Source organism: Drosophila takahashii, chromosome X, assembly GCF_030179915.1.
Source record: "Drosophila takahashii strain IR98-3 E-12201 chromosome X, DtakHiC1v2, whole genome shotgun sequence".
Classification (NCBI taxonomy): domain Eukaryota; kingdom Metazoa; phylum Arthropoda; class Insecta; order Diptera; family Drosophilidae; genus Drosophila; species Drosophila takahashii.
Window position 1 is genome coordinate 9,978,343 of NC_091683.1, and position 21,658 is coordinate 10,000,000.

Below are 21,658 nucleotides of genomic sequence, written 5' to 3' on the forward strand. Positions count from 1 at the left end.
TGGCTTTTAAAAACGGAACATTTTATAGAGAAACTAAAGTCGAAAGTGTATTTATATTAGCTATACTTTAAAACACACTTTTAAATGTCAAAAAATATTTATATCACTTTTGGGTTAAAAATATATTGTTGCATACTTTTATGCACCTCTTTTGACATTTAAAAGGGATTTTAAAAACCCAGATATTTTTCTGTTTATTTCATTCCTTAAATATTTATTGATTAAGTAGTTAAGCCTGCTAGTTTAATTATAATCTCATACTTTCATTCCCGTAAATATATATATAAAACACAATCGCCTGGGGTGGTGAGTGCAATTAAAAGTTGTAAATTGCCCAACTACCAAGTGCTTAGCTCCGAAAATATTAACATAAATTGCATCCTCAGACAATCCACTTGCATTATTCCACTTAAAGTTGAGGGCTCCCTCGAAGTCAATTGCAATTAGTGAGCTTACTTAGCATTAGGGTCATCGGGGAGCCGCTGGCTTTTCAACAGTTTTCAATTAATTAAAATAAATAATGAAATTATATATGTGTATATATACCACCCACTCGCACACGACGCCCACTTGGAAAATCGCAGTGATTATCTAAGCCAAATCCCGAATTGGATACATAGCTGGGGATGGAGATATATGTGTGTGGAGTACAGGACGAAGGATGTGCAAGCGCCGAGGAAAGCTCTCGGAAAAGCTCTCGTAGGGGCGCTGTCCCGCTGGAGAATTTTCCCGGGGCCGTGTAGACTTTTCCGCCGAAGCGAAAATGGAGCAATTTCTGCATATGGGCGGCGGCACATTCGAAATTGTGTCAAACTGGGCGCCATGAACACGCCCCAAAAGCCCGAAGACCGAAGACCAAAAAGACCGGCCGGCCGGCAGATTGTCCACGTACTCTGCTCACCCGGAGATATAGACATAGATATATGGCTATAACTGGTCAATTGGCGATGGAAATAGTTGATAGAGATAGAAATCGAGGTGGAGACACAGACTTTAAGACGACTTGGCCTTAAAGCCAAAGTAAATACGAATTCTGGGGGTAATACACACCTAGAAAAAATTAGTTTATGGTAAATTTCTATATTACTTTGAGGACTTTGAAGAGCCAAAAAGAAGTTATTAAACAGTTTAGAAACAATAAATAAATTCAGCAATTTGTTTCTATATTTTTAAAGATTTATTTATACATTTTAAATATTTCCTTGACTTTTAATTTTGAAATAAAGGACTAAAAATATTCATTCAACCAAAGATTGGCTTTTCATTTAAGAAAAAAATTCACTATAATGGGACAAAATATGAACTTTTTTGTCTACATTTTTCGCAAATATTTTATTTATTTTTATTAGGCCAATAAGAAAAAAATAGTCTGGTTAACATGGATCTACGGTAAAAATGCTTAGAGGATGTTGATTTTTAAATCAGATTTGTTTTTATAAGCTCAGTTTTCCTCAATGAAGCAAATATTTACGCAAACAAGTTTCGAGTTTTCGAAATAACAATAATAACTATTATTTTTTGGGATGTGTCGGCTGGGTAAATAGGAGTCCTTCGTGGGCGTGGGGGGCGGTTTGGTTTGGTTTGGTTCGGGTTCGGGTTCTAAAAAGGACAGTGAGGGGCACTTGCAACCTCTGTCACGTAGTCGACCAACTCGTACGCAAAAGTTGTACCAAGTTCTCAAGTCAACACAGGACTCCTCACCCACACACACATTTAATTGAGTGCATGAGGACGAAGGGCGGCAGGGCGCCTGGGCGGCTGGGGGCGTGGCACAGCACATCCTGCTGAGCTACGTGTGCATGGTGGTGTGGCCCCAGGATATTCACAAAATAGATGGAAATAAGAACGAGCAGTCACTTTGGCCACACGGAAAACGTAAAGGAAAAGGGAGGAAAAGCGAGGAAACGGGAAAAAGGATTGCAAAATTAACCCAATAACAGCCGGTAACAAGGATCCCAAATATAAACTATTTAACCCATACCCCTCTTAAGTTCCTTAAGGCTCTCTCACCACACACTCTGTGCTCCTTTAATCCCAACGCAAACAAAAGAAATCAATAATCATACTTGATTCAAAGGACTCTTTAGTGTTTTGAAATGATTAAATTTAAATGCAGTAAAATTTTTGCTTTTGGACATGATTTAATTGATGATTAAGTAAAAGTAATATAATTATGCTGAGCTGTTCTAAAAATCTAGTATATATGGTAGTAAATCTATATATTTAATATTATTTTATTGCGCCTAACGAATTCATTTTAATTAATTTTTGTAATGATATATCAAGAACTTATGAATATTTGATATTTACATACCTATATTTTCTATACATATTTGTAATCATTGATCCAAATTTAAATTTTAGCTATTTAACTACGATTAACTATTTTCTGTTATGCACCTAAATTTTGTTAAAATAATTTAATATTTTACATATGTATGTATAGTAATTTTTTGTAAGGTAAAATTTTATTTAAACAAGTAAAAAATGGCTAATATTTTTACTATTCATTTTTACGAGATGCTAGAGAAATACAATATTTTGTTTAGGTTTTGTGGGGCACCATTTATATTTTATTTTATTATTTCAAGTAAAATAGTGGGAAACAATACTTTTTAGACGATTTTTCTTAACAAAATACCCCAAACTAAAGAAACGTAAATATATAAAGCTCTTCAAGTCGGTATCTGATTGTGAAATTCTAAAAGAGAGAGACGCTGACTTCAACAGGTGCTCGTTGAGCCATGCACTTACCAATTAGCATATGCACTTCTGCCAGGCACCCCTTAACCCCTTCTTCTCCTTGACCCCTCCCCTCCCCAGCCCCTTAACCCTCGACATCCCCGAGTCCCATGCAGTGTGCAGTTCCTTGCCGGGACCAAACATCCTCACTCAAGTGGCGTTTTAACGCTTCAAATGCATTACGAGGGCGGCTCAAAGGGGTTAAGTCACTCACACACACTCAGACCGACGTAAGAGTACACTGAGAAAAATGGGTATGATTTTTAAGTTCAGCAGATATTGTATAAAATATTTTGATTGTATTTATTTAATTTATATTATTTAATATATTTATTGAATATGTTTTGAAATATTTTCATTATTTATATAACATTTTAGATCAAATTAGTTAATAAATTCTATTTATAAATATTAATTTAAGTCAAAACGGCCTGACAGAAAAATCTAAAATAAAAACCGAAATTCAAAAATAAATATTTAAATATAATATTTCTTACAGTGCACGCATCTGTGTGAAAAGAGAGGCAGGAGAGCATAAAGGGATGGAGAGCTAAAAGGATGGCGTAATTGCTTTAAGAGGCAACAAAAAAGGAATCACACAAGTCGCTGCACATCAGCTAATTCCGCTCCTTCCCAAAACAGAAAACAAAAAAAAAAAGCCAGCGGATAAATAAAGGGAATAAAAGACAGAGAACGAGGCAAAAAAAAAACTTTTAACAGCCATCGAGTGACTTCCGTTTCCGTTTCGGGCGCCCACCAACCACCCACTTGAATGCTAATCAGCTGAATGGCAAATCAGTTAATCTATATGCCACCACAAATCGATCGAATCAGTGGCCATACATAATACGGCATTCGGATATTTATGCGTTTCGACACACAGACACTGAGCGAAATTAATAGGGGGCTTATTACTAAATCCTTGGATAAATAAACTTAAAAAGAAATTAATTAAAATAAACTTTACATATTCATAGAATTTTAAATAATATTTTAAATAATATTTCATAGCCATTATAATGAGAATCCTCTTCCTTTTCACCCCCGAAATACTGTATCTCTAAACCTCGCATCAAGTATACGCCCCGTATCTCAAACTATGCACACAGTTGCCTATGTAAGTTAAAGGGATTTTCTTTCTCCAGGGAAAAATCCTAAAAAAAAAGGTGTGTGAGAGAGATGAGCAATGTACAAGGGTACACCCATTTCACTTGCATGAAAAGTATAAATAAAACGTCAAATCTAACGATGCGTTATGCGAATATTTGCATTTGAAATTGAGAAATTCTCTCTCTATAAATGTGCGTGGGTGCATGTCAGTTGAATACATACATGCAAACATATTCCCAGAAACACAGGAAGAGACGCCGGCATACATACATTCCGCACACACATACATGTGTAAAAGAGTCCTATGTACGTGAATTACATGCCGAATTTTATAAGGGGTGTTCCAATTCGTCAAAAGTTTAAAACTGAAATTTTAGTTTAATATACTACAAAAAGTTTTAATAATTTTGTATGATGATTTTTTGGCTTTTTTGTTCATGGTAGGTAGGTAGAAGTGGTGAGGTCCTCTCTGAGAGCCTCCAAGTAGAGCTGAGCTCCGTTTTGATCCACACCCTCGTAAATTGTTGTCTCCGCGTTCTCTTCAGTACCAGCCTGCATCATTTAGAAAACCTAGGATTGCAGTTATCCTCTGCTTTCCTATTTCTCCCAATGATTCCAGCTGATACGCCCCGAAGTATCTCGCCCTGATATGGTTTAGTGCTGGGCAATGACACATCATGTGCTCAGGTGTCTCCTGTGTGTCTGTTTCTTTGCAGCTCCTGCAATTAGCATTGTACGGAAGCCCCATCTTCATGGCTTGCGTGCCAATGGCCCAATGGCCTGTGATGAGTGCCGTGATCCTTCTAATATCCCTTTTACTTTTGGATATTAGTTCTCGAGTTCTCTTGCTATTGATGGTTGGCCAGCAGAGCTTTGATCTTCTGAGACCCTGCTTTTCTGACCAACTTTTACTAGCTAGTGTTTTGTAGTGTTCGTGAATCCTTGCTTGGACTGTATTAAGGGATTCCGGTAGACTAGTTGTATAGGAGTCGTCTGCCGACCCCTTTCGTGCAAGTTCATCCGCCTTTTCGTTTCCTGGTATATCATTGTGCCCTGGCACCCATGTTATCTGTACATGGTTGTTTGTTGCTAGTATGTTGAGAGCCGACTTGCAATCGGCTACTAGTGTCGAGTTGGTTCTTGCTGCTGCGAGAGATTTGATAGCCGCTTGGCTATCCGAGTATATCCGTACCTTGGTGTTCCTGAGGCATTGCTGAATCGAAAGCTTGGCTGCTTCCAAAATAGCGAGTACCTCAGCCTGAAAAACTGTCGCTGTTTCTGGGAGGTGGAATTTCGATTCTATCCCCCAGCTTTCAGCGAAAATTCCAGCCCCTACACCACAGTCCATCTTGGAGCCGTCAGTGTAGAGTGATACCTCATCTTGTCCGGTTACTCTGTCATTCTCCCAGTCTTCCCTCGTTGGAAAGGTAGTCGTAAATCCGTTTCCAAATCTTATCTCCGCTGTCATATAATCCGTCTTGTTCTTTGCCAGATAGTTGTTGTCCTCTAAGATACGGCAGTGCCCTGTGTGGTAGCCTTTCCAGCAATTACTTGCCTTCAGTCTGGCCGCACTCTGCGCTGCCGTATCCTTTATGAAAAGTTCTATCGGCATTATATCCAGAATAGTGTTCAACGCGGCAGCCGGGCATGATCTTAATGCCCCTGTAGCTCCTGCGCAAGCTGATCTTTGTATTCTTGTCAGCTTGGCAATATTGTATGCTCTTGTCAGGGCTGGCCACCAGACTAGTGCCCCGTATGTGAGAATTGGCCTTACCACTGCTGTATAAAGCCATAATATTATCTTAGGGTGTATACCCCAGTTTTTGCCAAACATTTTCCTGCACGAGTAGAATGCTATGCTGGCCTTTCTTACTCGTTCCGTGATGTTCAGTTTCCACGAGAGCTTCGGGTCTAGTATCACTCCTAGATACTTAGCCTTATCCGATAGCTCGAGTTCGATTCCATCTATTTTTGGTTTGCTGTATGTTGGGATCTTTGTTCTTCGCGTGAAGAGCATCAGTTCGGTTTTACTCGGGTTTATACCTAGTCCGCAGGTTTTTGCCCATTCATTTAGTCGGTTAAGGGCCCCCGTCATTATATTACTAATGACATCTGGGAATGGTCCTGATACTAGCAACACTACGTCATCTGCGTAGGCTACTACTTTTACTCCTCCGCTATTGAGTTCTTTCAATATGTCGTTCATGTTGATGAGCCAGAGCAGTGGCGATAGAACCCCGCCCTGAGGTGTGCCTCTCTTCACAAAGCGTGTGAGGTAAGTGCCACTCAGTTCGGCTGTTATCGTCCTGCTCGTGAGCATAACTCCGATCCAAGCTCTGATGTCTCCTTCAACGCCGATCGAGTTGAGGGAGCTCAGTATGGATACGGCGTTCACATTATTGAACGCACCTTCTATATCTAAGAAGGTGGCCATTGTATATTGGTTAAAATGTAGCGATTTTTCTATGTGACAAACTACTTCGTGTAGTGCCGTTTCTGTCGATCTGCCCTTTCGGTACGCATGCTGAGCGTCCGATAGATGCTGCTTCTCGGTGTTTTCCCGGATATGAATATCGATCATTCGTTCCAGCGTTTTCATTAGGAATGAGGTAAGGCTGATCGGCCTGTAATCCTTTGCTAGGATATGTCCTCTTCTTCCTGGTTTTGGTATAAATACAACTTTGGCTTCCTTCCATAGAAGCGGTATGTGTGTTAGTCTGATGCAAGCCGTGTAAATGGCTTGCAGCCACCTACTGATGCTGACCTGTGTTGCTTGAAGCATTGCCGGGAAAATGCCGTCTGGCCCCGGACTCTTATATTTGTCGAAGGAGTTTATCGCCCAGTTGATTCTTTCAATGGTTATGATATCCCTTGTGTGTGTTGGTTGATGAGCCCTCTGACCTTCAGTAGGTGCTGGCTTTTCTCGAAGGTTGCCTGGAAAGTGTGTATCCACTAGTGTCTCTAGGGATTCTTCCACCGTTGTAGTCGCTGATCCGTCTTGTTTGTGTAGTAGAGTTGGGCTGTTGTACCCTTTAGCAAGGACCTTGCTTAGTCTAGCCGAGTCTTTTATACCTTCTAGCGATTCGCAGTAAGTCCTCCAAGAGTCTTTCTTGGCTGCGTATATCGCTTTTTTGTATGCTTTTTGTGCTTCTTTGTATGGCTCCCATTCCTTGGTAGCATAGCTGGAGTTATAGGCTTTTCTTGCCCTCTTTCTTAGAGTGCCTAGCTCTTTGGTCCACCATAAAGGGTGTTGTTTCTTAGAGTATGAAACCTTGCATGTTTCCTTATATGCATTGTTTAGAATGTTTGTTAGGTCCTCTACTTCCTTGTCCAGGGTCGTCGTAGAGGTTTGTACCCGTATTCTTCTGTTGCTAACTTTCGAGTAGACAATCTTACCGAATTTGTCCCAGTTTGTTCTACGGGGGTTACGTTTCGGTTCCGGTTTGCTAATCGGAATCGAAACTTCGAAGAAAATGTACCTGTGATCTGAAAAGGAATTTTGTTTCGACACTATCCACTTTTCAACCTTATATCTACTAAATTCTGTCTGTAAAGTGAGGTCTAACACCTCTTCCCATCCCTGAAATTCCCTTGTGCTTGGGAATATAAAGGTGGGTGTGTTACCTCTGTTACATATGGTGATGTTGCGGCAGATAATATTATCAAAAAGAGACTCACCCCTTTCGTTGGTTTCCGAGCTTCCCCATAGTGCGTGCCTCGCGTTAGCATCGCATCCGAGCACCAGGGTCGTCTTAGTATCTTCCGCCCATTGCAGCAGCTTGATGACTGGCTCAGGTGGAGCCGGTTCATCATGGGCCATGTAGGATGAGGCTATCACCATCGATGTCCCATCCGCCGCCACGAATCTGGCAACTGCTAGATCCGGTGTGCTAAGATTGGGGCATAGAAGTGCGTTATAGTTATTCTTTATAATAATACCTGCTCTCGGCCTACCTGTCGAGTTAGTATAAAAGAGTTTATATCCTTGTTGTGTTAGACCCGAGATTTGTCTGTCTCGCGTCCATGGTTCTTGAACGATGCCTATGTCAATGTTCCTCTCACTGAGAAGAACTGCAAGATTGGCTGAAGCATGCATGCTGCGCTTCAGGTTAATCTGCACGACTTTAGGCATCGGTGTTGGGTGTTATGTCTGGGGTCTTGTCGTCGATGACCAGGTCATCCAACAGCTTGTTGGTGTCATCGACCTCCTCGAGAACATCATCCGGCTCTGCCAGGAAGACCTTGATCTTGGCCTTCCGTAGGCCGTACCGGATGGTGTAGTCGGCCTTCTCAAGCTGCGGCAGGCAGCGCTGGTTGATGAGGAAGAGGAACGGCTGGCTCGTCTTCATCTCCTTCTCTACTTTGAGTATTGCCCAGTCCTCAGTATGCACTTCTGGGTTCTGAGCCCTCAGCAGCGACAGCACCTTTCCTTGGTCGGTCTGCCCCTTTGGCAACCAAATGCGAGCCCGCGGCCTCCTTGGAATCTCCCTGGCGTGGACGAGCCTAATGCTAAGGCCGTCCCATGCATTTCCAATCTTGGATATGCATTCCGCCAGGAAGGTCCTCGAGAACGAGTCATCGCACTTGATCACCCGGTGCCCTCTGACCATGTCCGACGAGTCGAAGGAGGGGATCGGACCGTCTGGCACGGCTGATAGCCTTTCAGCTACCATGTCGGCCACCTTGATCTCGATCTCCTCCCACTTCTCCGACAGCAGGCGTCCGTCGTCGTGCAGGTCGTCCACCAGTGCCATCGCGAGACTGTCTCTGGCTACGTCGCTGAATTTCTTGGCCTTCTTCACAAAGGAGGTCGGTCTTGGCCTCCCCTGTGCGTCCTTTGCCCGTTTCGGTGCGCTCACGCTTGCCTCATGCGAGCGGTCCCTTTTTGTGTTTGTTACAGTGGCCTCCGGGCGCGTCCTCATGTATTCTTCGAATTCTGCGATCTCCGCAAGGCATCGAGTCTTGTCCTCCGCATCGCGCTGGTCAGTCTTGCCCTCTGCCTCATTCTTGGCTATCTTGCCGAGAATAAAACGGGCCCGACTGACCTTGGCCTTACGCTGCTGATGCGTAACGGTGGCTGCCTTGCTGGTACCCGGCTGGGTTCCGCTGCTGTGTGGGTTGTTGTTTTTGTTGTCTAGTGGGGTGCTGGTCTTAGCAGCCCCTTCCGTTCCCATCGGAGCCGGAGCACCCTGACTGGGTGTTCGCGGCCCTACCTCGACGGTAGCGGAATCGGTTTGGGGTTTAACCTCCCCCGTGAGGTCCGAAGCTTCGGTGTTGGGTTTCATTGTCAGTACATGATCGCCCGCGTTGCTCGACCAGGCAAGCGCGGCGGGCCTGAGGGTTGTTGGGGCTCTATGAAAGAGTCGACCGTGACTCCGCCCCAAAGCCACGGCAAGGCCACTTCCGACCCAGGGTTGCCCGGCCCTGGGAAGGCTCCGTTAAAACACAGCTGGATTAACCCCTCAGCTGCGAACCTGAAAGTCAGCGGGCACGGGTCGCTTGACACGCCTGACTTGAGGGGAGGCACTTTAAAGACCTGCCCAGGTCCGCCCGACTACGATTCGTCAGCATCCATAGTCATAGCTAGACTATGGACCTGCTTCCAGCCGCCCTCACGGGGAGAGTATAGTCGCACTACCATCGGTGCACACAGTTACGGCAGGGGACGAGTCCCCCGTTGATCCCCCTGCGTACCCGACGGCTGACGGCCTTTTTTTGTTCATAGTAATAAATAATATTTTTATCCAAATGATACAAATAATAATAAAATTTTAGTTAAATATTCTTATAAAAAAAATGTTCATTTGTTTACATTAATAAATAAATATACAATTGTATCCAAGTGATATATTAATACTTTGTAAAATAAATAAACGAATAATCCTTTTCAAATTTTCCAGATTAAATAATAAATGATATTTTCCAAACCCCAAAACACCCTGTTTTCAGCATCCTCCGCTTGGAATAATTTCCACATTGCTCGAATAAATACGCCAAGCGCATGAAATTCACCCAAAGCAATCCTGAAACATGAACAGCAGCAGCAAAAACGATGAAAAGCCCCGAAGGTGCCCGATATTTTCCACATAACCCTGCACATACATATATATATATATATATAAAGAGTGGGTGTGTATGTGACGACATTGGCTGGCCAAAAACCCCTGCAGCAGCCCAAAAAAACACCGAAAACTGAAAACAAACGAATACCAAACGCAGCATCCCCATTCCTTTCCATTTCTTCCTCCGAAAGGACTATTTCCATATGGAATATGGTAGCAAAAAGATACATTAAATTATTTTTTCTAAAAGAAAACCCCTCGATAACCAAGTTAAGGCTTATTTTAAGTACTTTGGATTATATTTACAATTTTTAATGATGGCCTTTTAAATTGTCTACTACCCCAGCGAAAAGTTCTAGCGATTTTAGTTCCTTCTTGTTATTGGATTTCTTCGTTTTTTGGTATTACACGTACTTCTAGCTCTAATTTAATATATAAATATACAGTCGCCGAATGTTATAGAAAGTCAATACAAAACAGGAAACGCGGGCGGCTGCTTGAGCTCAGATGTGGATTAATACCGCGATGCATCTGAGCCTTGGCATCGCTCTCTAACGAATATTATATAATTAGGACAACTTAATGTACAACATATGTCAGCGACGTCGATTAACTGGAATGCTTCCTAGTGGGTCTGATTGCCGGCTGCGACTGCGTGGAGAACCGCCTGGGTGACTGCTTTCAAGGCAGCCGGAGCAGCAGGAGCAGCAGGTGCAGCTGGAGTCGGATCGACGGCGGCCAGCGGCTCTGGGGGATTGTGAAAGAAGTAGAGCATGAATCCGGCGGCCAGCACCAAATGGGCGCCCAGTATTCCGATGATGAGGAACAGCGAGAACTGCGAGTTGCGCAGAGCAGGCGTCAGAACGGCAATCAAAACCGAGCCCGAGAGCAGGGCGGCGGTGATAACCAGGAGCCACTGCAGCATGGAGATCTGTGGGGGGAACTCAAAGGCATTAGTATGCTTGAATATTTGGATAGTATATAGTTTCCTAACAATTTCATCAATTACTTAAATGAAAAACCTTTTCTATATTTTAGATTTAAAAGCTTGAGTTCTGCGTTGATTCTTAAATTGTAACAGACAGTTTTGTATGTATAAATAGATAAATAAATTGGTAAGATATTAATGGCTGGCTTTTAACAAGCTTTTTACAAGATATATGATATTGAATATCATTCTTGTTGTCTCTGGTAAAGCAGTATTTAATAAAACATTTGCTTCCTCTCATAATTTACACCAAAATGAAGAGTACAGATATAGTATTATAGCCTACCTAAATGAAACTAATTAAAATTCAATTAAAACCTACGTTTTAATAACTGAAATTTAATCTTATAAATAAACCTTATAAAACCTCTTTCCATAAATAAATATTATACGTAAATGATATCAAAATCTTTAAAAATTTCTGCATAGCTACGGCTTACATTCGAAAACTAGCAGGGAAAATGAAGGCTAGATATTTTCTATATTTCCCAATATCTTACATTGATCACCCAGAGAATGGAAACTGGTATATAGATGGCCAGACTGTAGCCGTAGATGCACATCAGCGACAAGAGACTCGGAGTGTAGGTGGCCTGCAATGCGGAAAGTGTGCGAATGTGAGCGAGATGGATGAATGAAGGGATAAAGTGACCACTTAAACTTACGCTATCCGTTTCGATTTCGTCCGCCGCATCCACGGGCTTCAGGCTGTACTTAAACAAGGCCCACAGGACGGCCGGCAAGAGGTTGGCGTACAGGAAGATGCAGGTGGCCGCATAGGAGACCAGATGGAAGTTGTAGTGCCAGTGGTAGCTGTCGCTGGCATGCTGCAAGTAGCTGGCTATGTTGCCACTGATGGCAATGGAGAAGATCTGAAATATAGGTATACATTAAAATTTAATTACTATGAAATTACTTAAAAGTTTCCTGATTTTGGGATTTGGATTTTCTGATTGTTTTAAACTCTATATTGAAAAATCACATTCTGAATTGGAATATCTTCCCAAAAGCGTATTCCTTATCAAATTCATGCTCTAATAATCATTTAAATTACCTTCTAATGTTATTCAAAGTGGATTTCCTTTCAAAAATGCTTTAATAAATTACATTTATTATTTAATTAGCTGGAAAATTTTCATAAAATTTAGCTTTTTGAAAACATTAAAGTGTTTTGGAATAAGGTTTAAAGCATAGAAAATTTAAAATTTTAATAATTCAACTAATTCTTAAAAACTAGAAACCTTTACAAAACGGATAGTTTTGCAAAAAGTATAGTAATTTTTTTTTAAAATTACCTTTTTATGGTTCATAATATTATTTCCTATTTTAAACTGTATAGTTTATAGGTTAAAAAGGGGTTTGCTCTTTGGAATAATATTAAAAGAAGTTGGTAAAATTTGTAGTAAATATTTAGAAAGTTCCTATCAAGTGGAATCTGTAAAAAACTGAATATTTGGCAGATAATATAGTAAATTTAAATAAAAAACTTCCTTTTTATGGATAATACTACAGTTTCCATAGTAAACTTGTTAATTTATAGGCTTAACTGGTTAAAACTCTCCCCAAAAGTGGGTTTTCTTCTTAAAAACAAGGGAATCTTCTCAAAGAAAAAAAACGAACCAGGGTGACGGTGATCCAGAAGGGTCCATACAGATCCGGATTCTCGCCGATGTTCATGCGCAGATAGTTGCCCGCCGCCCGCTTGGGGATCATCGAGTTGGCGATCCGCTCGAGGACCATGTAGGTGTCCACGTTGAAGAACTGCTGGTAGTACTCGATGGTCAGGAAGGAGAGTCGGGCGCCCGCAGCTGCGCCGGAGGATCCGTCCAGGGAGGAGGAGTTCTGCGCGGGGATTCCACCGCCGCCAGCAGGAGATCCCTGCGCCGAGCTGGTCATGTCGTAGATGAGATCCGCCAGCGGATCGCCGCGTTGACGCTGTGCGTTGTTGGCACCACCTGAATTACCGGAACCTCCTCCAAATCCTCCACTTCCTCCACCCGATGAGTGGGTCGGCGAGTTAACGTTGATTTGGGCCGGGGCACCGCCGCCGCTGTAGTCGCGAAACTGCAGCAGATCGTCGGCCGTGGGAGTCTCCATTTTGGGCTGTCGGTTCTTCGTCTATTTGTAAATATTACACGTATTTTCCACTTGGCCCCAAAAAAATATCTGCTGGCAGCGATGGCTCATCGGTTATCGATAGCGAGCTAGTGGTGGCCATCTGGCTAGATTCAGGCATGTCAAATATGACTAACTCTTCGAGTAATTAAAAAGCTAGATATAGCTAGAAAATATAACTTAAAAATTATAAAAAAACGTAATTTCTGTAATTTTCTGTAGAATTTCTGAGCAATTTAAGAATCAGAGTTATGAAGGGAAAAACTCCAATATTTTTCTTTTGAATTTTTAAAATCAAACATTTTATTTTATAAACATTTAAGTAAGGTGAAACTCTGTCATTTATTTTATTTATTTCTTTCATATTTCCTGGTGGTACGAGGATTTCCTTATAAATTAATGCACTAGTCACAAAAGTAAGGAAAGAAGAACTAAAAAAGTTGATTTCTTATCTGATTTCAAAATGTAAGTTTAAAAGTTTAGGAAAAACCCTAAAAATAGTATTTATTAAATCAAGAATTTTAGAGAAATGATCAAATGGAATAAATACTAAAAATTAAATCAGAAGAATTATGTATTGCTAAAATATTTAAAAATAAAAAAAATAGTCGTAGTTTAGAACTCTAGTAAGGAATATAGCTAGATTTGCAATCGATAATTTGAGTGTGACCGTGTGTGCAATATTTTCCCTAGTTTCCCCATCTCTAATTTTTGCTACAACTCGCAGTTTGTGTTTTTCCACGAAACTTTTCCACGATTTCCTCGATTTCCGCGCCCCCAGGAGCCGCAAAAACTAAGCTAAGGGAAACCCCCGAGCAGCCGCCGTTAACCCTCAGCCTTAACCCTTAAAAATGCCGGTGAAGAACGGCGACTCCGATGGCGAGGGCGACGTTTCTGGCGGGGAATCGGAGCACTCGAACTCCAGCCAGGCGCACGACACCTCCGACGAGGAGGAGGCCAACGAGTGCGACTCGGACGACTCCTCGGAGCTGGACGCCAGCGAAATCGAGCGCCGGCGGGCGGAGCATATGGAGGATTTGCGTGGGTATCCCTTGGGCGGGGGGCTCCCCAATCCCGTCCAGCTTTTTTCATTGGGATTCTTCCATTTCAGTGAGCCTGGAGCGGCAGTTTAACACGCTGCGGGAACAGTACTACTTCGAGCGCATCAATCTCATCGAGCGGCAGCTGGCGGAGGTGCGTTCCGGGCGCTCCGAGGAGTTCGTGCAGCCGCAGAAGGAGCTGGACAAGGTCTACCGCACGCGCATCGAGGTGGCCGACGTGCTGCGCAAGTACCGCCTGCAGAACATCGAGCACAAGTTCCAGTCCGAGGAGCAGGCCGCCGTCCAGCACTTTGAGGTACTTTCTACGCTTTTTGGCGCCAAAATGTGAGAGGGTCCAAGAAGGCGATTATTGGATTGCCATTGGATGGGTTTACATGTCTATGGGGTTAATCAGTGATTATAGCACTTGATTAGATTTTGTTAGGTTCTGGAATTTATTCTTGAGGTCTTTAGGTAGTTTTTGAGCAATTATGTTGATATTTTCATTCTTCAAGGGTTTTCAATGATTAAGGATTGTTTTAAATGTTGATAAATGTATATTATAACGTAAATTAGTGGTTTTAACACAAGATTAGATTTGATGTAAATTTATGGAATTTATATTATTATTTATTCTTCAGGTTTTTGCTGAGTTTTTGAGCAATTATTATGATATTTTCATTCTTTAATGGTATTTATTGATTAAGGATTGTTTAAAATGTTGGTTATCAATATATATCATCCTAGATATCAGATCTATAGGGTATATCAGTGATTTTGGCTTGAGATTAGATTTCATGTAAAATTGTAGAATTTTTTCTTGAGATTTTTACTCAGTTTTTGAACAATTAGGATGATATTTTCATTCTTCAAGGGTTTTTAATGATTAAGGATGGTTTTAAATGTTGATAAATGTATATTATATCGTTAATTAGTGGTTCTAACACAAGATTAGATTTGATGTAAATTTATGGAATTTATTCTTCAGGTTTTTGCTGAGTTTTTGAGCAATTATTATGATATTTTCATTCTTTAATGGTATTTATTGATTGTTTTAAATGTTCGTTATCAATATATATCATCCTAGATATCATATCTATAGGGTTTATCAGTGAATTTGTGGTTTTAGCAAGAGATTCGATTTTATATAAAATTGTATAAGTTTTTCCTGAGTCTTTGACCAAATATAATGATATATTTATTCGGAAAAGGATTGTTGTTAAATGTTGGTTAAATTTATTAAGAATTTAGCTTTTATACCATTTATTCTTACAGAATCAGTTGAATAATGTTGATTATTTTGAATCCTAAATTTATATCATAAATTCGTAAGTTGACTTAGTTGGTAATTATTGATTTTAGCAAAGGATTCGCCTTTAAAAATTACAGAATTTCTTCTAAATGACGGTTATCTTAGTTCTAATTACAGATTTTAATGATTATTTCTTCCAGAATTCTGTTTTTGTTAACCCCAAATTCGATTTACTCACTCTATAAACCATTTATAACATACACCTACTAATTTACAGAGCGAGAAGCACATGGCGGTGGACAATCTGCGCGAGGAGTTCGTGGACCGCATCCGGCGGCTGGAGGAGGACCGCCACAACGTGGACATCTCGTGGGCCGACTGGGGCACCGACAAGCGGCAGAGCAAGGTGCGTGGGCCGGGCCGCAAGAAGGCGGTGACCGTCACGGGCCCCTATGTGGTCTACATGCTGCGCGAGGAGGACATCATGGAGGACTGGACGATCATCCGCAAGGCGCTCAAGCGATCTGCTTCGTCGACGGGCGGCGGAGGAGGAGGAGGCGGCGGGGGAACAGGAACGCCCACTTCCGGCGTCAGTCTAACCGGAATGCCCGCAATGGCCGGGGCCAGCGGATAGCGGTGGGGCGTGGCAGCTGCGTCCTACGCCCACGCCCACCTGACGCCGCGTACCTGACGAAGGAGGCAGCCGCAGCAGCAGCCGCAAATGTAGATTAGCAGCAGCAGAGCTCCACGGAGCCCGAACCAGACTTATTATTACGCTAAGTGCTAAGTCCGCCCCTCCTTACTGAACTCCTCACACTTCCTCTAGATTTTAGTCGTAGGCCCGAGCGCGCACCACTCTCAGAATAACAAAAATATCCAGACGATGTAATTTATGCTAAACGTTAAGTGCTAAATAAAAGCGAACTGCAGCCAAGTGGATGTGCGGTCAACAGAAATCGAAGATAATGGTTTTCGTTTGTCTAATTCTTTAAGCTAGTAGAAAATCCAAGTTCTTGGGGGATATTTTGAAGTTTTCTCAATGTTAATCCCTGATTTCAATCGAAAATCCATTTAAATCAACAGAAAATCTAAAAAATTAGTGTAAAATCCTTTACAGGAATAGGAAATCCAAGTTCTTGGAGGATATTCTGCAATTCTCAGATGTTTTCTCCATGTTTATCCCGGATTTTAATCGAAAGTTCATTTAATTCAATAGAAAATCTCAAAAACATAATTTATAAAAGTTTCTCTTTGAAGTTCGCCTACAAAAGTGTCTAAAATCCCTTACAGGACTAGAAAATCCAATTTTTTGAAAGATATTCTGATGTTTTCTCTATCTAAATACCTAATTTCAATCAATAATCCAACAATTCTTTTAAATCAACAGAAAACGAGTTTATTGCGGCAGATGGCGGACCTCCTAGAAGCCCTTCTCCTTGAGATAGTCCCGCAGGACGTCCACATGGTCGCCGTGGAAGTGAATCTGTCCGCTCAGCTCGTTGATCCTGGTGGCGCAGAGCTTCCCGTTCCGCGACTGCTCCACCACCGCCCGCAGGTCCTTTTCCAGCGACCAGATGTCTCCCTGGACGCGGCGCACCACCGTGATGCGTCGCTGGCCACGGAACCGGGTCTGCAGGTAGACCGGCACCATGTGGTTCTTGGTCCTGGCCACAAAGTAGCCCGCCTGCGATCCATTTTCCCTCTGCGGCCGCCAGCCGGATGGGTATTTTGGTCGCTCCACCGGCTGTGGCACCGTCTCCGCCGGCAGCAGGCGCTCCACGAAGCGCCACTCGGGCGGCTGGGCCACCACCTCCACGTCGGGATACTTGTCCAGCGGCTGCACCTCGCGGGATGACCGAAAACTGGACAAGAGCGCCGGTTGCGTATGCAGCTGCCTGGTGAACTGTGCGGATTTCAAGCGATTTTAGTCGTTTCTTCACTGGAATAGCTATCGGTAAGTGCTCACCTGGCTCAGCTTTCGGCAGAGGCCGCTGCCCAGCATCAATTTTCCACTGGCTGCCATGTTATTCGTGGGAATCTCGGGTGTTTTTCCTTAAAAATAAATTACTCCCAATTGTTACATATGCTCCGGCCAGCTAGTGATGCGCCAATGCGGCGATACTATATCGATTACTTCACTTGGCGGGAAGCTATCGGTACTTTTTTCAAGCTAAACCGTACTATTTCAATTGTAGGTGAAAAAATTACAAACAAATTAAATGTCCAGGATGTGAAAAATAGAAATCTGGGTTTTTAATAAAAATGGAAATTTTTATTTTTGTTTTTTTGTTGTAACTTGGCCAAAAATGGTCCTACACCAAAAACACAAACTGTTTTGAACAGATAACAAAATAAGAAATAAATCCATGACACTTTCCGGGTGTTTTTGGAGAAATAAAAATTTCGCCAATTATTAATTTTTTTAAAATTAAAATTTCGTAAAATTTTACGAAAAATGGCGAAAAAATAAAATGTCCAGGTTTTAATTCCAATCGACTTGAAATTTAATAACGAGTTCAGAAAGGTATGACAATCCATATTTCGACCAATACTTCCATTGTTACGGTCAAAAAACGAATTATTTTTTTGTGAAAAATTGGGAACTGGGTTTTTGGTAAAAATAGGAATTTTTCCTTTTCGTTTTTTGCTGTAACTTGGCCAAAAATGGTCCTACACCAAAAGTACATACTGTTTTGAACAGATAACAAAATAATAAATAAATCCATGGTACTTTCCGGGTGATCTTTGAAAAATAAAATTTTCGCAAATTTTTAATTTTTTTATAAGGGGGTACATCATATTTTTTACGAAAAATGTCAAAAAAATAAAATGTCCAGGTTTAAATGCCAATCGATAGGAAATTTAATAACGAGTTCAATCCATACTTTAAATCAGTAGTTCCATTGTTACGGTCAAAAAACGAATTATTATTTTGTGAAAAATTGGGATCTGATTTTTTGACCAAAATTTGAATTGTTCTTATTGTTTTTTTGCTGTAACTTGGCCAAAAATGGTTCTAAACCAAAAATGCACACTGTTTTGAACAGAGAACAAAATAACAAAAGAATCCATAACACTTTAAGTGTGATTTTGGAAAAAGAAAATTTTCGCCCATTTTAAATTTTTTTATAAGGGGATACATCACGATTTTTTTAAGAAAAATGGCAAAAAAATAAAATGTCCAGGTTTAAATGCCAATCGATTTGAAATTTAATAACGAGTTCAGAAAGGTACGACAGTCCATATTTGGATCAATATTTCCATTGTTACGGTTAAAGAACGAATTATTTTTTTGTTAAAAATTGGATCTGGGTTTTTGTGTCTTAATATCTTTTTTTTTTAAGTGTACGTAATAATAAAACCCAGAATTTTTAAGTATTACCGCGAAAATGGCAACGGCTTAAACAAAAACATATAGTTTTTAAAGAAATTAATAATCCATCGACAAAAAAATTACATTTTTAAATATTTCAGAGCTTGCTAAACGTCATTTACATTTTGTAGGGAGTTTTTAAAATTCAAATTAATTTATGATTAAATTATTAAAAAATTATGAGCTTTAGTATGTAAGCATTCAGCAATTTGTAGCCTCATTTGTATTTACTGTCTTTTGTATTTGATTGCTTTTGCGGTCATTACATTTGAATCGCATGCAACAAATGCAGCATGTGACGTCATCGCAAGAGCTTTTTATCTCACATCCACACACAAGCACCCGCACACGCACACACACAAACGCTGCAAGTGCTGCATTTGAATTGCATTGCTTATACAATTTATATTGCACTGCTGCAGCTGTTGTTTGGCGTTGATTTTTTCGATATGCGGTAGTCGCGCAGTCATCGAGGTACATCGAAATAATCGAATATTTAGTATCGTAATTTTGGACTTATATTTTCAATTTTGGATATTTCGTTTTAAGATATGAAAGCGGTATAAATTGAGATGGAGTAAATAAAAACATATTTGTATTATGCATTATGCATATAATTTATTTATTGTGTAATAGGTTTATTTAAATATATTTTTCTTTTAAAATAATAAGAATAATGAAATGAACTTCCTATTAGTCATGTATTTAGTTAGGTTTTCCAAAATACTTACTCTTGATACTTTTATAAGGTAAACTGCCTCCATAAAGTATTAACGAATTTTCAAATATTTGTATATAAGAATTTGTTATTGAAAAAAAAAATGCTCTAAAAATAAAATACTTTCAAATAAAATCGGAGTTTTTCTAATAAAAACATAAATCACAAGGATGTTCTCATTAAATAAATAAATAAAATAACATTTTTATTAATATAGAAAACTTTTTTTTGAGCGTAGGGCATTTGTTGGTCGTTAGATCCCGTCGCCCCCTCCTCGAAACCGAAAACTATTACCACTTGTTGTTTTTGTGCACAGCATAAAGTGTTTGCGCTGCAGCTTTTGTTGCTATTTGCAATTTGCAATTTGCGCGCAGTGGGATTTTTAACGCTCAGTTTTGGTTGCGCGGCCGCTGCGAGCAGTTGTTGCTGCTCCCCTTTAAGTTTTTGGAACCCCCCTTTGTTCGTTTTTCGGCGCCCCTCTTGTGTCGGCCGCTGCCCCCTTTTAGCTGCGCCCCTGTGCATGTGCGAAGTACCGTTAGCGTGTGCGAGAGCGGGACGGAGGCATGTGCTGGGTCACAATGGCCCGCAAGGACGATCCCGTTTTCAACGTGCGGTTCGTGCAGTTCGTCGAAAATCAGCCCTGTTTGTGGAACTACACACATCCGGGATATAGCAAAAAGGAGGAGGTGCAGAGGGCGTGGCAGCAGGTGGCCAATGAGATCAAGGACACGGGTAAATCAGCAGCAAATGGAAAAAAAGAACTATATTAAATAGGGGAAAAAAACAAATTCTTCTTCTTCACCGCCAATTGCGTGCTCAATTCGCTGTGCGTGTGTGTGTGTGTGTCTATGATGCAAGCTTTTGTGCGCTGGTGTGCGTATCGCATGCAATTGCTGTCTGTGTAGGTGTGTCACTGTGTCGCGCAGTTTTTACTCGCAATTTGTTGCTGCTTTTGCGTTTGCCTTTCGTTTTACCGTTGCCTTTGCTTTTGCTCAGCAATTGCTGCACTTTGCAAAAATACACTGGAAAAAATTGAAATGCAAGTCTTGGAATCCTTTTTTTTTAATAACATTAAGCTTGATTAAAGTCTTATACATTTCATTAGACTTGATATTGCTGAATTTTCGAATGTTTTTTTTAACTTGATTTATGTTTATGTTGATCAAGCTAAATTCAATTTTTGTTTAACAAAATTTGTTTTATATATCCAAAAAATGCTATTTTTATTCATGAAAATTTTTTTTATTTAGATTTGAACTTTGCGAAATGTGGCTTAAATTTGTATGACAGTTAGTATTTAGTCGAAAAAAAATAGTTCTCAAATGATTGGAATAACGTTTAGATCAAAGGCAACAGTGCGTATGAGTGATAATCTTAAAAGACACTTCGCAGATCCCAAAAATTCCCAATCAACTGTAAACCTTCTAATTAAAAAAAAAAAACCGAAATAATAAAATTGATAAATATTTCCCCTCGACTCTTTTCAGTGCGCAACTGCCGCGAGAGGTGGCGCACAATAAGGAGCAGCTTCCTCCGATCCCTGAAGCTGGCACACACACAAACGGGTCGCGGGAAGCGCAAATACTACCTGTCCAAGTACCTGCAGTTCCTCATTCCCTACACCAAGTCGCGATCCTGTCAAAAGCAGGTGACAGCTGCCACCGGAAGTCCTGCGGCTGGCATGGTCCTTCGGAAACCGGGTAATGCCACATCGTCCGCCAGTGTGACCATATTTCCGGATCGAAATCAGCAGGAGGACGTCGAGGAGGAGGCGGCGGAGGAGGAGGAGGCCAAGGAGAGCGACAGCGAAATGCCGCTGGATGTGCAGGTTGCCGAGGTGGAGGAGGAGGAAACCTCGTCTCCTAGGAGAGATCAGGAGCCACCCACCGCCTGTTTGCCTCTGCGCCTGCAGGCCATCAAGGTGGAGCAGCCAACCACGAATCACCAGCTGGAGAGGATGGTGAACCATCAGTCCCTTGTCACGGTGCCGGCCGCTGCTCTGGGTAGCCACCTGGACTGGACGGATCTGTCGCAGTGGTTCAAGGGCAACCACCTCAGTCACCTGAATCACACCACGCCACCGCCGCCGGCCACGCCAGCCTTGGGATCCATTCCATCGCCACCGGATGCCGACTACTCCTTTCTGATCAGCCTGCATCCGTACCTCAAGGAGATGAACGGCAAGCAGAATCGGCTATTTCGCCAGAAGGTCTACGGTCTCATCGACAATATCCTGGATAACTTGGATGTTTAACTGT

General features: G+C 41.3%; 5 protein-coding genes across 5 annotated transcripts in view; 2 read left to right on the plus strand and 3 right to left on the minus strand.

The window, feature by feature from the left end:
• Positions 1–7,611: 7,611 nt before the first annotated feature.
• LOC138913788 (uncharacterized) lies at positions 7,612–9,137 on the minus strand. The gene is made up of 2 exons (XM_070218520.1): positions 7,807–9,137; positions 7,612–7,742 (listed from the first exon to the last, which is right to left on the minus strand). Exon 1 carries the CDS (start codon positions 9,135–9,137, stop codon positions 7,977–7,979), a length of 1,161 nt encoding a protein of 386 aa, XP_070074621.1. The 3' UTR covers positions 7,612–7,742; positions 7,807–7,976.
• Positions 9,138–10,276: 1,139 nt separating this feature from the next.
• On the minus strand, positions 10,277–13,095 carry LOC108056451 (protein YIPF1). The gene is made up of 4 exons (XM_017140248.3): positions 12,523–13,095; positions 11,568–11,774; positions 11,403–11,495; positions 10,277–10,845 (listed from the first exon to the last, which is right to left on the minus strand). The coding sequence occupies exons 1-4, from the start codon at positions 12,997–12,999 to the stop codon at positions 10,540–10,542; spliced, it is 1,083 nt and encodes a 360-aa protein (XP_016995737.2). The 5' UTR covers positions 13,000–13,095; the 3' UTR covers positions 10,277–10,539.
• Positions 13,096–13,707: 612 nt separating this feature from the next.
• On the plus strand, positions 13,708–16,275 carry Brms1 (breast cancer metastasis-suppressor 1-like protein). The gene is made up of 3 exons (XM_017140249.3): positions 13,708–14,058; positions 14,129–14,373; positions 15,587–16,275. Exons 1-3 carry the CDS (start codon positions 13,869–13,871, stop codon positions 15,941–15,943), a joined length of 792 nt encoding a protein of 263 aa, XP_016995738.1. The 5' UTR covers positions 13,708–13,868; the 3' UTR covers positions 15,944–16,275.
• A 130-nt stretch (positions 16,276–16,405) lies between these two features.
• mRpL49 (mitochondrial ribosomal protein L49) overlaps positions 16,406–21,658 on the minus strand; it is a 6,250-nt gene continuing 997 nt past the window's right edge. The window contains exons 2-3 of the mRNA XM_017140250.3: positions 17,276–17,361; positions 16,406–17,212 (exon numbers count right to left, since the gene is read on the minus strand). Coding sequence (XP_016995739.2) covers positions 16,730–17,212; positions 17,276–17,332 — 540 coding nt within the window. The 5' untranslated portion in view covers positions 17,333–17,361 and the 3' untranslated portion in view covers positions 16,406–16,729. The remainder of the gene's footprint in view (positions 17,213–17,275; positions 17,362–21,658) is intronic.
• Positions 19,788–21,658, plus strand: part of LOC108056435 (transcription factor Adf-1) — a 2,588-nt gene continuing 717 nt past the window's right edge. Inside the window, exons 1-2 of the mRNA XM_017140224.3 lie at positions 19,788–20,132; positions 20,888–21,658. The exon at positions 20,888–21,658 is cut by the window's right edge and continues 717 nt beyond it. Coding sequence (XP_016995713.2) covers positions 19,964–20,132; positions 20,888–21,654 — 936 coding nt within the window. The 5' untranslated portion in view covers positions 19,788–19,963 and the 3' untranslated portion in view covers positions 21,655–21,658. The remainder of the gene's footprint in view (positions 20,133–20,887) is intronic.

Bases quoted from the DNA above. Each gene is read 5' to 3' on its own strand.
- LOC138913788 (XM_070218520.1), bottom strand. From the start codon at position 9,137: ATGAAACCCAACACCGAAGCTTCGGACCTCACGGGGGAGGTTAAACCC.
- LOC108056451 (XM_017140248.3), bottom strand. From the start codon at position 12,999: ATGGAGACTCCCACGGCCGACGATCTGCTGCAGTTTCGCGACTACAGC. The intron at 11,496-11,567 runs GTAAGTTTAAGT...TCCGCATTGCAG, and splicing joins ACGAAATCGAAACGGATAGC to GCCACCTACACTCCGAGTCT. The intron at 10,846-11,402 runs GTAAGATATTGG...TTCCCCCCACAG, and splicing joins CCATTCTCTGGGTGATCAAT to ATCTCCATGCTGCAGTGGCT.
- Brms1 (XM_017140249.3), top strand. From the start codon at position 13,869: ATGCCGGTGAAGAACGGCGACTCCGATGGCGAGGGCGACGTTTCTGGC. The intron at 14,059-14,128 runs GTGGGTATCCCT...CTTCCATTTCAG, and splicing joins GGAGCATATGGAGGATTTGC to TGAGCCTGGAGCGGCAGTTT. The intron at 14,374-15,586 runs GTACTTTCTACG...ACTAATTTACAG, and splicing joins CCGCCGTCCAGCACTTTGAG to AGCGAGAAGCACATGGCGGT.